The sequence below is a fragment of the Ylistrum balloti genome, unplaced genomic scaffold, assembly GCF_031769215.1.
Source record: "Ylistrum balloti isolate Yb309-2 unplaced genomic scaffold, AGI_CSIRO_Ybal_v1 Utg370078, whole genome shotgun sequence".
NCBI lineage: Eukaryota > Metazoa > Mollusca > Bivalvia > Pectinida > Pectinidae > Ylistrum > Ylistrum balloti.
In genome coordinates, this window is record NW_026782116.1 from 1165067 (window position 1) to 1180746 (window position 15680).

Sequence of the window (15680 nt, forward strand, 5' to 3'; positions counted from 1 at the left end):
GACCGACATTTGTCTAGTGATCCAGGACAACTGTCAATCATACCCAGAGTTGTGGACATAAAAACGAGATGATGGAAGTTTCATGGATTGAACTCGGTTCTGCACAAACGAGAATCCGAATTAGCAATCGGATCAAAATTACAGGCTGTCAAGATCTTCAGGTTATGATGTTAAGGCCCGGAATATTTTTCGGTATTTCCGGTTGCCATTGGGATGAAGAAGAGAAGGAAGATTTGAAATATATGACTACTCCGATATCAAGGCTTGGATTACAGAATTCACCATGACGCTAATGACACATGCAAAGCAGAAGATTTGATCTTCGATAGCTCACAAAGGGAAACATTTCTCTTCTCGAGAAAATGACTTCAGCATTCTCACTCCCCTTCGGCTTCACGCTTACCACTATAAAGAGTGAAACGAAGAGAAGTAGCTATGATATCCGAGATGGTGCCATACTGTACATAGTCGTTCGAATCCCATGTGTCCCATTCTCGATATACGAAGCGCCAATGAAATATGTTGCGTCAAAAAGTGAAAACCGATCGGTCCGATCGCGAAGACTCGCGGTTAGCTGCACAATCGCTAGGTTGAAACAATTCCTTACAGATTTCCTAGGAAGAAATTAAAAGTCGGTTAATGTTACTGGTGTGATATCAAACATGTTTCTTTTGATCTTGAACCAAAGATATCACAGGCGGAGACAGACCAAGCTATCGATTCTTTCATGACTGACTGTAAGAGTATAGAGATGCAGCGTCGTCTAGCTGCAGTAGTCACCTTACCGGAGATGAAACAGCCCCCTCTAATGCAAACCCGACGGTCACTTTGTTCGGAAACTTTATAAAGTATCGTATAGCCGTCAGACATTGACCTAAAAAAAACAACAAAGGAGCAGACATCCCGTTATGACAGCTGTGAACTGTCACAAGAGACTGGGAAATAGCGACTGATAAGAATTAACTATCCAACGATTGATTCAGAAAGACAAAACAAATTGTAGGGAACTTTCTGGTAAAAAGGCAAAATCGACCAAAAAAGAAGCAGCGCCATTTTCTGTATGAATGTTCATGCCACCGACAACGATGATAGGTGGCATATTGTTTCCTTGGTCGGTTTGCCTCTTTCTCCGTCTTTAACTTGAGATTTTTTTCCACCAGATTTGCACCAAATTTGGTTTGATGCTTGGACGAGATTGACATTAGTCAAAATCAGTCTATACCAGCGTTATGTGATTTTAAAGACTTTTAAAATAATTTTTTATTTTTCTTGTTAAACAACTTAAATTTTTACTGTAATATTTGAACCAAAGTTAGTATATTGCTTCATAGCTTCAAGATATCGGATTCATTTGATATTGGTCAAAATTTCTGAACATTTGTCAGTTACATGACTATAAAATTCGTGAAATCGATTATTTTTTAATTCTGTTCCAAATGGTATATTGCTTTATTTTGGTGAAGCCTCAAATGAGATCAATATTGGTCCAGCAATATTTGCCATAGCAATGGGACTTTAATAATTAAATAGTAAAACCCATGGGTAAATACAGCAAGTCCCCCAGTTCGTTTGGCGGACTGAAATACATTTCGTTGTATTTCGTATTCCTTAGCTTGTAACGTTATGTCTCCATACTAATCTGTACTTCATACCGTTTACGGATATGCTTTCTTATTTTGCGCATGCATTCCTATTGACGTTTCGGATACATTTGTTCATTGCACTTAAATTGAATGCCCTAGTTTTCATGAGCGGCTTCCCCCATTGTGTCTCTCGAACATATTCACGTTTAAAATAGCTTTTCCTTCATGGATACTGAAAACAGTATTTATTAGATCTACCGCACCTTTCCAGATCTACAAAAATATTTTCACGAAGCTTAACCAAAACGACATTGCTAATGTTGCAAATGTATTGCTAAATTACATGGTAGTTCTGTGTAGTAAATTTGCGAAAAGGCCAACTTTTCATATAAATAGCAATAACGTGGAGTTTCATATTATATTTCAAAACATTTAATTGCTATGTTTTAAATAATTTTAATTGATTATTAAAAACAGTACTTGTTTATGACCTCGATCGCGGGCGTCAAGTAGTAATGTTCACTGACTTATTTTTCTTTTTCTCTCTGAATTGAGTACGTGTTTAACCTCGTATATTGCACTGCTTAATCAATAAGAGACATGATGAACATAGTGCTAAGTGGTGTTATTTCTAACATTGTAATTAAGGGCCATCCTACCGTGCGACAAGTCAACACAACGAACCTGCCCTTGTTCTTGTGATCCGATCATCGGCTTGCTGTTATCCTACACAATAGGAAATAGATTTACGATTACCTGGACCGCTGCTCGAGTAAGTTAATATCGTTGAAGATAAACGAACATGCTTTATAAATATTTTGGTTTGGAAGTTGTTTTCATGCTGCATCGTTCATTATCAAGAAATCACGTGGTCAATCTAACCAGACTTCAGAACCACGCAGTAATATCGATTCATTGGTTTGATGTTGTAAATGTTTCCAATGATCCTGCTCGTCCATAGCCTGACTTTCCATTAAGTCTGATCAACGGCGGTGAAGCTTTATGAGCTTCGTTGTCGTAAACAGTGAAACATTAATGAAACGTGGTGTATGACGTTTTTGTTGCACAGGGAGTGGAAGTTGACAGTGTCGCAGAACATTCCCAATAGGCACAGCAATGGTGGTTATTGATTGCGACAAGAACAGTCCGACACAGTAACTTCTCTCAGCTGATACTCGCCGTGGTCACATGTGAGGTGCAGTTGTCCGATTTACCTAGTAAGTATAACTACACACAGTCTAAGACAGACTACGTGACGATCTTTAAGTACCGGATACGTAAGTAAGTCGCTACGTACAATAGGTAGTAGATACTCGTGCTTTCGAAGAGGCTGTACACAGATTTGCTCGCGGTGGGTGTCTCTCGGTCATTCTCGCCCCCCATTTGCTAATTCTGAGAGATTCAGAATGCGCTTGATCTGCTTCGGTCCTGAAGCTCATGACGTCACGCTGAACTTATAACCGTGCGTTCCTAAGCTTGTTTAATCTCGATATAATCGCACGGTAAGTGCCAGTTAACCCAACCACGCGTGTGTGTTTGTTTTTGTCATTGAAAGCCAAACTGCCGTGGCACACGATATACAGTGCAACATTAGCAAATAGAAAAGTTTATGTATATAAATCACGAGTGAGGCAACGTGTTTTCATTATTTTGTGTACTGGAACATGATTATCTAACCACGAACTTGGTATAATGCTGGGACGTCCATGTGACTGCTGTTATGATTAACATTAATATCTTTCTGGTGTTAATGCTGAGATTCCTGTGATAGAATCGTAAGTCCCCTAGACGTCAACATGCAACATCAGATGTAAGGGGAGACAACCAGTACTTTCACTTGAAGTTAAGGTGGTATATTTCTTCGCTGGTTAACTAATTTTTTTTTTATTTTCACAATATTGTCATTAATCTACTTACTATGACAGAAGGCTTGACATCTTCAAAGTCCAAGGCTTTTTGTAAGTTTTGTGTGATCTCGTGCCCTGGAATTTTGAGGAAGAATTCGGACATATCTTTATTGATCTCGTATAAAATACGAACTACTCGGTGGTTGGTTGTCTTCTTTTAAAGTACATTATATGTAATTGGATCTTTTTCCAGCATCAAAATTAATCTTACAGCATCAGAGTATCACAAGGGCCTTCTGTTGACCCTTTGTTGTTTATCATTGATATGAGTCCTGAAGTTAACATTACTGTGACTGCTGCAACTTAAACTGAAGTAATAACAACAAGAAGGTCCGAACATTTATAATGTAAACAACATATTTATAGCTAACGAATGAAAATTTGCATACTTCTATGGATGTTTACTTAATTCCATTGATTCTCATCAAGAATTTTGTGTAAACTTTGACTTCAAACTAGAATATATACTACAGGTGTATTAACATTGACGTCTGCAGTGGTATTATTCGAGAAAAAAATGTCAGAATACCATACACATGACGACAGCAAGGCAATTAAAGCAGAAATAGTGAAAATTTGGTATATGTGGAATGGGTAAGGGAATGAGAACAAGGCATGAGGGTAGACATTTAATGGATGGAAATGGGAGTAGGGATGAGGGAGTATGGAGGAAGTAGGGGAAAGTTTGAGATTGGACAGAAATTTTAGGATGGATGGAAGATATATGGATGAAAGGGGTGGTAGGAGTAGAAAAGGCTATGTGGGAGATGTGGAGTGACGAGGAATGTGGAATAGGTTGGGGATGTATGAGCGAATGTAGCATGTCGATTGTGCAGGAAAAGGTAGAAATGTGAAATAGGTTTAAGATGTGGTGCATGCTGGAGAAGTATGAGCAGACTCTAGATGTGGAATAAACTAGTGATGTGGAGCAGGTTGGGGGATGTGAAACAGACTTTGGGATGTGGAGTAGGCTAGTGATGTGGAGGACACTGAAAAAATGTGAGCAGGCAATGGATGTAGAATAGGCTGGTGATGTGGAGCAGGTTGGTGATGTGGAACAGACTGGGGACGTGGAATAAGCATTGAATGTGGAACAGGCTTGGGATGTGGAATAGTCTGAGGAATAAGCTGGTGATGTGGTACAGACCAGGGATGTGGAACAGACCGGGGATGTAGTACAGACCGGTGATATGGAACAGACTGGAGAGGTGGGAGCAGGCTGGTAACGTAGGAGCTAGATGTATATAAGGTGGGGAAGTGGTGAGGCTGGGATATGGAGCATGCTTGAGATGTTGAAAACCAAGTGATGTGGAGCATGTTGGAGAAATGGAGCAGGCTAGGGATGTTGAGTAGACTGGTAAGTAGGACAGGTTGGTGATAAATCAACAAACCTGGAGATGTGAAGCATATTAGAGAAGTAGGAGCAGGCAGGGGATTGGGAGCAGACTGGAGAAGAGGAGACTGGAGAAGAGGAGCTGGCTGGGGATGTGGAGAAGGCTGGAGAAGAGGAGCTGGCTGGGGATGTGGAGAAGGCTGAAGAAAGAAAAGGCAGGTGTTGTAGCACAGACGGGGCATGTGGAGAAGGCGGAGGAGGAAAATGCAGGTGTTGTAGCACAGGCTGGGCATGTGGAGCAAACTGGAAAATGGGACAGGCTGGTAATATTGAGCAGCCTGAGGATGTGGAATATGCTGGAGATGTTGGAGCAGCATGGAGATGGGAGGCTGGTGACGTGTAGCAAGTTTGGGCATTGTAGTGTGTTGGTGAGAGATATTGGGTGGCTGACATCTACATGAAGTTACAAGCACCTGCGTTCATAGTATACAGATACCTTTGAACAAAGTCATGTTATTGGGTACTCTATATCATTGCAATGGCATATATGTATTTGATTTCGGGGCTGGTTTGACGGACCCAAAGGTTAGATGAAATATATAGATATGTGATTTCAAAAATCTGTCTTTAATGTGCATCACTAATCACAGTCAGTAGCTGATTGGCAACCCCACTTTAAAAGGACAATTCAAACTAAGCAATATGAATCGACTATACAACAGTACAACAGACATTGTAAAAAAGGAAGGAAAAAAATCATATGATGCTTGTTGTGATCTTCTGATTTGTGGTGAAGATCATGACTATTACATTATAAAGAGAATTCTATAACTTTTTTTGCAGGATATTCTCAGTTAGGATAAAGACACAAGATGGATGTAGGGGAGTTCCGAAAGAGAGGGAAAGAAATGGTGGACTATGTGGCAGATTACTTAGAAAATATCAGAGAACGTCGTCCATTCCCCACCGTTACTCCTGGATACCTGAGGGATTTAATTCCAGATCATGCGCCTGAGGATCCAGATAATTGGGATGATATCTTTACTGATATTGAGAGAGTCATAATGCCTGGCGTAAGTTTATTGTGAGAGGGATTTAGCCTCTGAAATAAATTGTTACAATTATAGTGTCCTCTAATTGTGTCCAGTCTCCCTCCCTGATACATTTCAAACCTTGCTCTGCTCTGTCAATCAATTTGTTGTCTTAGTTTTATTAAATGATGTCTGGATCTCATCTGGTGTATGTATGTGTTCAAACTGTGATTATATTTCTGCATGATGTCATAGTGTCTTTAAAATATATATGTTTAATTACAATTCTATGTAGGTATGTGTGTTTCCATGACAACCCTACATTTATAATCACGTTCTTCATTTTTAACGTGAAATTCAGATCTCTAAATTGATGATGGTTATCTCTCCTGCTCAGGTGACCCACTGGCACTCACCACAGTTCCATTCCTTCTTTCCCACTGCCAATTCTTATCCAGCTATCATAGCGGACATTTTGTCGGATGGCATTGGATGTATCGGCTTCACATGGGTATGTATCACATCAAACATGCATTACCTATAGTACACTATTATCTCCCTTTGTAATTTCTATCATGTTTATTATCATCATCATATTTTACTTATTTACTTTATTTATGCCTGTTATAAGGAACTCTTTGTCCATCTGTCTGTTAGCTTTTAATTTTCCAGACTATAATTCTATCAGTTCTTTAATTGGATTCATTGAACTTTTTATATATGTACATAGAATAAAAGAGTGTCATTTACTCAAATTATACTCCTCACAGCCATAAACACAGAGTTATTGCTCTTATTAATTTTTCTTGTCAAGGTCATTACTTTGACAGGTCCTATCATAGACTTACCAAACGTGGTCCACATTTGGATGCAGATGTGTTGATGACAGAGTTATTGATCTTTTTATCACCATTCTTTATGGAGTAAAATTAGTGTCGTTGTACATGTGTGAATTATTCTATCCTGTAACAAAATTATTGATATACTAAGAAATCAATGAGGGTGCAGCAGAACTGTGTTGTGGTTAACATATCTGTGCACTAAGTGGTATTGTGTGTTAACATTACTGACATGTAGTGTTGTATTTACAGGCATCCAGTCCAGCTTGTACAGAGCTGGAAGTGGTAGTTTTGGACTGGCTAGGTAAGATGTTAGACCTGCCCCCATCCTTCCTGTTCTCCTCCGGTGGTAAAGGAGGAGGAGTAATACAGGTAGGTACACAGGGCATTTCCATGTAGGAGCTTCTAAGTTTGAGTTTTAGCATTGTAGGGTCAAGGTCAAAATCACCATTACTATTTTTTTTAAATCCTTGCCATCAGTTACAATTTTTAAAAATTGATATAAAGAACCATAATTGATATCAGTTTAATTAAGTATTTCCAGAAATTTTAAGATTCCCATCAAAATTCTATGAGTACAGGACTGTGGATTTGGATGTAGATTTATTGCTGTCGGATGAGTTTGAGTTTCAGGTTTGTAGGTCAAGGTCACTGTTACTATTTGTTCAGACTTAAAGCAATTAGTCTTCTTCATTATTAAGTCAAGGTGGAAACATGTGAGAAATTTGTGTTGTTTGTGATGCCTTGTGTTTGTTTTAATTTTATCTTATTCCTTCTCTGTTAATTGCTAGAATCCAAAGTGCTTAACTAAGTTGGAAGAGTTTGTTTTGACTTAATATCATGATCGAAAGTACAATTATGGTTGATTTTGGTTCTATGTATCATAATCTTCACCAACATTTATTCTATTACCATCTGTAAACAGTATTTGCCTTGTATTTCCTGTGAAGGTGGTTCAGATATATACCACGTTAAGACAGAATGTGGGAGTAATTAATTTTTAATAATTACAGGGCACAGCCAGCGAGGCCACACTTGTCACACTCCTGTCAGCCCGCACACAATCCTTACACAAACATAACGAATCAGGAGATGGTCATCATGATGATGGAAAGGTCCTGTCTAAACTTGTTGCCTACTGCTCTGATCAGGTGAGTCAGTGTTACTTACAGAATGCAATCTAACATGGTTGTGCCCTCTGGTATTTAGTCACTGTCTTAGGATTATCAGCAAATCATTTCACTTGTCTCCCTGATTCATTATGGGTGCTGATTGTTGCCTTCTACCTTGTATTATATGTGCCTTTGTGATTACTTTGTTGTTGGATAAATATCTAGAATTTGCATTGCACTTAAATTTAAGTATTGAATTATGAATTTGCTTAAAAGAAATTGATGCTAATGATATTCCTATTTTCGAACTCCACGTATATCTGTCTTTCATACTTTTATATGTAGAATAGACGTCAGGAGTAGGCACAACACGAAGAAGTTCCGGTCCAATCCACGATTTATTCGAATAAATTGTGGATTGGACCGGAACAGCTTCGTGTTTTGACTACTCCTGACGTCTATTCTACTTATTATAGTGGGTACTCGGTATCCTTTTGGATCCACGGCTGTTCTTGGAAGGAATTTCCTGATTTCTATGTTTGTTGGACGTTGTGTCTCCACCCCCCTGTTTTTGATACTTTTACATGTGTAAAATATAGGTGCAGTCGTAGGTTATTAGGCTTAGGTGATGAGCTTGTACATAACATATCATATTTCATTCATTGTATTTGTGAAGCATTCACTAACTCAGAAAATACTATTACAAAATTTGATATTTCAGGCTCACTCATCTGTAGAAAGGGCTGGACTTATTGGAGCTGTCACAATGAAGAAGTTGGAAACAGATGAGAAGGGTTCGCTAAGGGGAACAACTCTTCAACAAGCAATAGAAAAGGACAGAGCAGCAGGTCTTATTCCATTTTATGTAAGTATATTTTCTTGTAGCACAAGCCAGCTTGTGTTGTCATCTTGTTATTCAAACAGTCTGGCAAAACAGTTCATCATTTAGAAAAAAAAGTTCCAAAATCAATCTTCTTTATTTCTTGAATTTACCAAAGCAAACCAAACCAGATGTGAGTTATTGGCCTTGAATGCACGCAGACAGTGTAGACTTTAGATTTTATGAACAGAAAGTGACTACATGTATATTGACATTAAGATTTTAAAATGGCACTGTGTTTATTATTGTCTATGGTACTCCCCACAGCTGTGTGCCACCTTGGGAACAACCTTATCCTGTGCTTTTGACAATCTACTGGAATGTGGACCTGTGTGTAAGTCCATCTTTTCTTGATTGAGAAATCTTGATAACAAAGTTTTATGTTTTATTGCTGATAAATAATGATTTATTAACCCTTTCATTGAATTCCTTGCTTAAAACGTTTGGATGAATAATATTTGTCCGGCTAGAAAGTATATTTATCAAAAATATTACATTTGGTTCATATTTGGTTAGGTCAGAAAGAGGGATTATGGATGCACATTGATGCAGCATATGCTGGGAGTGCTTTCATCTGTCCAGAATTTCGACCTCTGTTGAATGGTGTTGAGGTGAGTTTGATGGTTTGTTTTAATTGCACACTCCTGCTACAAATTTGGGGCAGAGGATGTGATTTCTGATTTCAATAAAATGATTGATATCATTACTTAGTTATGCATTCTGGGAGTCCTTTTTTCATTTAATTTCTGGAAACATTATTCTGTTCTTGTCTCTGTAGAATGTCACCCTAGCTAAATAAATATTCAAATTCACTGTGAATATGTTACTTATTGCTAAAACAAGTAAAACCCAGCCTTGAGAGAGCACAGAGTCATATCAGCCAAACAGGATTTAGTTAGAATATTTCAACCAAAAGTGAGTCCTAGCTAGTTACTTACTGCTCACAGTTATTCCTAACATACAGGGTTTAGTTATATCTTTGTGACAAATGTCATTGGAGGTATAGGGATGTTCTGGTATGTACAGTAACATACTTAGTACCTTGTCAGCACTGCAGCTGCTTCTTTAATTCCTTAAAATAATCTTTCTGTTAATTGTTTTTATACAATAAGTTCTTTTGGGACAATTGCAATCATATATTTCTGAGTGTCTTTGTTAAGAAAGTCCTTGGATGGGACTGATTTCCAGGTCCTGAGGTCAAAAGCCAAGGTCACTATAATTGCTTTAAAACAGTTTCTACAGGCTAAAAGTTGGTTCCACTCCTATAAAATTTAGTCTTTAAAACACATAAACAATATCTTGCCTTTTAGCCCTAAGGAAACACAGAGTAATAAAGGATAAATGTTCTTGTGACTTATATCATGTGTAGTAGTGTTATTTGATCTTTTGTTATTTCATTTCAGTATGCAATGTCTTTTAATTTCAATCCACATAAATGGCTGAAAGTAAACTTCGATTGTTCAGCATTGTGGTATGTATATTCATTGTTTACTATATCAAACTCCATAGTTATTGTCCTTACATCACTTACCATGTGGTAAAATAAAACCTTCTGCATGTGCAGTTGAATTCCAGAATTCCAGAATGTATGAACTTGTAATTCAAAAACTAAAGTAATTTAATGCTGAAGGTGCAAAATGAAAATAATTCCTATTTACAACAGTGTTAACAAGAGCTCTGAAGTCCGTGTCCCAGATAGTCATACAAATTTTCTCTCCTTGAAGAATTTCACACCCCTGTGTTGTTTGTTTCAATTGATACAATATAAAGTGCTTTAAGACAATGATTAAAACGTTTTTCTATCTTATCATACCGGAAGTTATATGCTCAGATTAATGTTAATATTTTAATGTTAAATAAGATGAATTTTTTGCCTTAATTAGACAATAGCCTTAGCAGCAAAGGTTTTGTAACACAAACAAGTAATGTTAATATAAGTTAAAACATTACTCTCAAATTCAAAATAATCCATAAATTTATAGACTACTAGTTCAACACATGTGATGCTTCACATTCTTAGTTAATGCTTGTTTTGATATCAAGGGTACAGGATAGCTCCCTAATCAGTGATGCTTTCAACGTGGACCCTCTGTACCTTAAACATGAAAACCAAGGCAAGATGCCTGACTACAGGGTAGGTATTCCCCAGTAATTGGATACTCTGTATCTCAAATATGAAAACCAGGGTAAGTATACATTGGTAAATGTGTATTGTATCTACTATGTATGTATACTTTGGTAACTGTGTACATTTGAGAATGAGGGATAATAAAAACAAGGTCAAGGATTCAAGTTATCTTACACCTGTCTGTGGCAAGACTTATTTTGATAGGGTAATAAAATTATGTTGATCAGAGTTAAACTTCTTAGCTTTTTCAGAATCACCAGACATTTAGGCTTCATAAGCTCTAACTTCCAAACTTCGTAATCTAGAGTTGATATACATTGTGGGCTACTTCTCTTTCAAATATTTATGGGTGAAGGGGAGTTATATAGTAATCACTTTGTGTGTCCTTGTGTCCATGTGTCTGAGCATTTGTGATATGATATCTCATCACAGATAAGTTCATGTATTTATACCATAGCATCACCCCACCAATGTCTACACCTGAATAGATTTTTGTGGTCATCAATCAAGGTTAAAGGTCAAAGGTCACCCTTGACCACTTTTGCAATAAACGGTTTATGTACAAGATATCTCATTAACCCCTGAATACATTAACTGTTCAACAGATTTAGATAAGAAGAAATGGATGAGGGGGTTAGGGATATATCTATGTGAGCCCTTACTCTTTTTCCTTTTATTGTTATTGTCCCCACCCCTTTATTTTATTGTTCTGTTATACCTTCAGTATTTTGTAACTGACCATTGCAGTAATCATAATCATACATACATGCATCTTTAGATGAAGGAGTGTTAGGTTAGGTGTCCCATGCTCCCATCCGTACAGAAATTTCAGTGTTAGGTAATCTTTTATTGTTGAAATCAAACATCTTTATCGGTCTGTTATCAATTTTATGCAGATCTTGTTTTTGTTCTCATTATATCTTACTGAACAGCTGGTAATTTAATCTAATCATCTTCATTTCAGCATTGGCAGATTCCCCTTGGAAGGCGTTTCAGATCCCTGAAATTATGGTTTGTTATAAGAGCCTATGGTTTGAAAGGTTTACAAGAGTATATACGAAAGGTAATTTCACACTATTCAATAGATACTGTATTGACAAATTCACCATTAATACAATATTTATACACTTCAGAACATCAGTGTTGTATTCATGCCTGAATTAAATAGGTTGACATAGTGTTCCACATGCCCTCCTGCCGCACTGTGTTCCAAGTCAATGCCGTAGCTCTATCAACTTCATTTATTAATCATGCTTTACAAAGGTCAACTACATCCTGTCAACCTAAGATAAATTCATGTTTTTGGGGTTTGAGGTCACAGTCAAGGTCACGATTACCATTAATGAAAAATATCAAAGTCATTACCGTAATATCACTCTAGGGACTTAACATATTTTGATGAAAATATATGCAAAGGTTATGTATGATTTCTATTTGTTTCTATTTAAAATTTCCAAGTTCAAGGTCAGTCACCATTACTGTATAAATAAAATCATCAGCCTGTCTAGTGACATTGCTTGAAACAACTTCATTTCTTCAGGACTATAAAATAGATATACCTCCGATGGGAATTCCAAGGTGAAGGTCACCTTCTCTTAGAATTTTATCAAACTGTGCATGGGGCATTAATTTTCTAGTTTAAAACTATTTTCTTGATAGGATCCAAGATGGTTCAAATTAATATATAAGAAGTCTACCTATTTTATTTTGTATCATTATGACCTTAACAAATTACAGGTCAAAATTACAACTTGTGTGTTTTTTTTTTTTCTTTTTTGACATCCACTCCCAGGATGTCCAACTAGCCCATGACTTTGAGAAGTTAGTGGTTGCAGATGACAGATTTGAAATCTTTGGTGAAGTTGTTATGGGCCTTGTCTGCTTCAGATTAAAGGTGCGTTTTACCTTATTTATCAGAGCATTTATTTCATTAAACATGTTTCTGTTTTTTTAACATTGATAATTTATAAACAATCTATGTAAGCAGCTTAAAACCTGACAGTTGTAAAGCACTGAAATAGATTGAATAGAGTGAATGATCATATGTAGCAGGAAAGGTGTCTAGTTTTCAGTTTTTATGAAAATAAACCATTAGGTAGTTCACATGGACTGTATAACGCACTTCTTATATGCTAAAAACAATAATGTTAGAAAGATTGGTTATTACCAGTAGTGGAAAATCTTAAGATAAATGTACTGGTTTTAGACAATGGAGGTGATATATATTGAATACTAGTATCCCAAAATGCTTGTTTTTTTTTCTAGTTTTCATGATGATTGAATAGTATATAAATGATGGAGTGTTTGAGCATTTCAACAAAATTCAGTGAATACATATGAAAATGTATTTACATTTATGTTGTATGATGACTATCTGTTCCATGGGATTATTTTTAACCATCTGAATTATGTTGTAGGGAAAGAATGACCGTAATGAAAAACTGCTGAAGGCAATCAATGATGATGGTAGAATAAGCATTGTGCCATCCAGTGTCAAGGGCACATACTTCCTTAGGCTAGCCATCTGTAGTTCCGGCACCAACAATAACGATATCAACTTAGCATGGCGAGTTATCACAGAAGTTACTTCTAAACTTCTACAGGAAAATCCATGCTAATAGAACAATATCATGGCTTACATCCTAAGATACCAAGAAAACCAAAGTGATACTAAATGCTGTTCATGATGGTGTTTCCAAGCTTAAAGATGACTTACATATGTGTATTCAATCAAAATGTTTGTCATTCATGGCTTATATCAAGTGAAGTATTTCACTGAGATTTTGAGGAACATTAACATGATTGTGAAAAACTGAATCTGTAAAACAATGAAACATAGAAGTGTTAGTTGTATTTTTACATCTAGAGTATGAAAAATTCTGATTCCTTAAAATACACATTGATCATTCTATTTAAAGAAACAGGTGAAAATTTTGACCTGTGAAAATTACAAGCTTTAGTGAATATCTTGACTGGATTCTTGTATCATACCTGTACAGTAGTTAGATGTCTAGACCAATTGGTCCACTGTGGTTTTCTCGGTAATATACATTTTAGATAGTTTAAAAGTAAAATGTTTATTCAAGATTAATATTGGTGTAATTCACACTACACATCATACTGATGCATCAAATGGCAGATATTGAAAAATGGTAAAAATCTATATTGCAGGAATATTTTGAACAACTTGAACTTTTTGTTCCTGACTTAATTTTCAAAATGTCAAAATATGAACATTTCCTCTCTGCAGTTTGAAGTCCTCTTCAGGTTTAGAAAAGTAATAGGCCTGCTGAATTCCACTGCTTATAAACCAAGAAGGAATTTAGAATTGGTGTGGAGCTCATTCAAAATCAGAGGGTTTTCTGTCTTAACCTTAAAGAAATAAAAATTAATCCACTATTTTCCATCTGTCCTTCCCTCGCCTATTTGCATGGTCATCTTGACCTTCACTCATAGAAAGACATAATACCCAGGATGAATGATCATTGTTGTAAACTATATTAATACTTGGTTTATAGCTTCTTGTCTGTGTGTTGGGGGTTGTTATTTTCAAATTGCATGACCTCTACAGTTATGCATTGAGCTTGTCTCTTGCCTGTATAAGCCGATTAACTTCTTCCAGTTACACATATTAATAGAAAGAATGGTTGTGATGTAAAGATATTTTGGAAAATGAGTTATTCACTGATCTTTTATATGAAAATAATAAAACACGGTTGTGAACAGTGAATAGCATTTTCCCCTACAATACGAAAAAGAAAATTTACTACATTTCATCAAGTACTTTTGAATAAATTTGTAAAAAGCTTTCAAGGTTAGAAAGTTTTCAACTTTATGCTGAACTTTTTAGTGAACGGTTTTGGGGTTTTTGGGTATACACACAAACACTATCAAATCATATATTTGGTATCACAGTATGTTACTCTATTTGGACAAAAGATCAGTCAATGCATGGATTTAGTTTTAGAAGCTCCGTCTCGATCTTTTTTTATGATTTTATCTTTTTAACGATGTGATTGATGGTAATCCATTTTCAAACTAACTCTTAGGATGTTATTGCTTGTAGTTATAAGATTTAGATCAAGTCCAGGAACACACATGGCAATACATTACATACGGTTGTATATAAGTGTAAAGCTATCCAACTTAAATATAACCAAAGTGTTGTTTTAAAATGGATGATATGCATCAATTGAGAAACATTAAAAGAATTTGTTACCTGCATGTGGTCAAGATCAACTGATTGCAGTTGAGGTCAGACATCCTGTCACAAAGCAGCAAACAAGATTTTACATAATGTCAGCCCAAAACGAAGATAAATCAATTTCCTACTTCTAACAGTAATAGCCCTTATTTTTCATACATTATGGTGTCAAAATGTACATAAACTTGTAGTATTTTTTTCATTTCAAAATATTTACATTCCACTGGATTTTTTGCTTTTGGTTTTTACGTAGGAGAGACCATTGGATATGATGTCATCTGAATAATGAATACAGTTCGCATCAAAGTTCATGTGAAGGTCCTGGACAGCAGATTATAGTGTTAGGTAGTGTGCAAGATTGCCTTGTCTGTATACGAGAATATAATGGCTATGTAAATGAAATGGGACTGGTGTTGTGTAGAAAGTACAAATTTGATATCTACAAAAATTCCAGAAATATATTTATGGATGTTAAAGGCTAGGAGTTCATTTAGTGATCTCCAACACCTGAAAGTATAGAAATATTTCATATCCCAGTTATCCTCATAATATCCATTTAAGTATTATCCAATCTGTCTGGATAAACCTCTCTCATTAAATGTGTATGTAGAATATGTTGTTTTATCCAGTCTGAATAAATTGGTAAATGCAAAGAATATAATC

The 15680-nt window shown here is 36.2% G+C and overlaps 1 protein-coding gene across 2 annotated transcripts; it reads left to right on the top strand.

Annotated features, from left to right (window-relative positions):
- Positions 1-3027: 3027 nt before the first annotated feature.
- On the top strand, positions 3028-15650 carry LOC132549789 (aromatic-L-amino-acid decarboxylase-like). Of its 2 annotated transcripts, none has more exons than XM_060213754.1 (13): positions 3028-3085; positions 5667-5896; positions 6252-6365; positions 6946-7065; positions 7707-7844; positions 8527-8670; positions 8953-9019; positions 9202-9296; positions 10089-10156; positions 10729-10819; positions 11778-11876; positions 12606-12707; positions 13231-15650. In XM_060213754.1, the coding sequence occupies exons 2-13, from the start codon at positions 5696-5698 to the stop codon at positions 13429-13431; spliced, it is 1440 nt and encodes a 479-aa protein (XP_060069737.1). In that variant the 5' UTR covers positions 3028-3085; positions 5667-5695; the 3' UTR covers positions 13432-15650. The 2 variants fall into 2 exon arrangements, with proteins under 2 accessions (XP_060069737.1, XP_060069738.1); XM_060213755.1 differs by lacking the exon at positions 3028-3085 and adding an exon at positions 3325-3358.
- The last annotated feature ends 30 nt before the right edge of the window (positions 15651-15680 follow it).

Coding starts and splice junctions, on each gene's coding strand:
- LOC132549789 (XM_060213754.1), top strand. CDS start 5,696: ATGGATGTAGGGGAGTTCCGAAAGAGAGGGAAAGAAATGGTGGACTAT. Junction 6,366..6,945: donor GATGTATCGGCTTCACATGG/GTATGTATCACA, acceptor TTGTATTTACAG/GCATCCAGTCCAGCTTGTAC. Junction 12,708..13,230: donor TTGTCTGCTTCAGATTAAAG/GTGCGTTTTACC, acceptor ATTATGTTGTAG/GGAAAGAATGACCGTAATGA.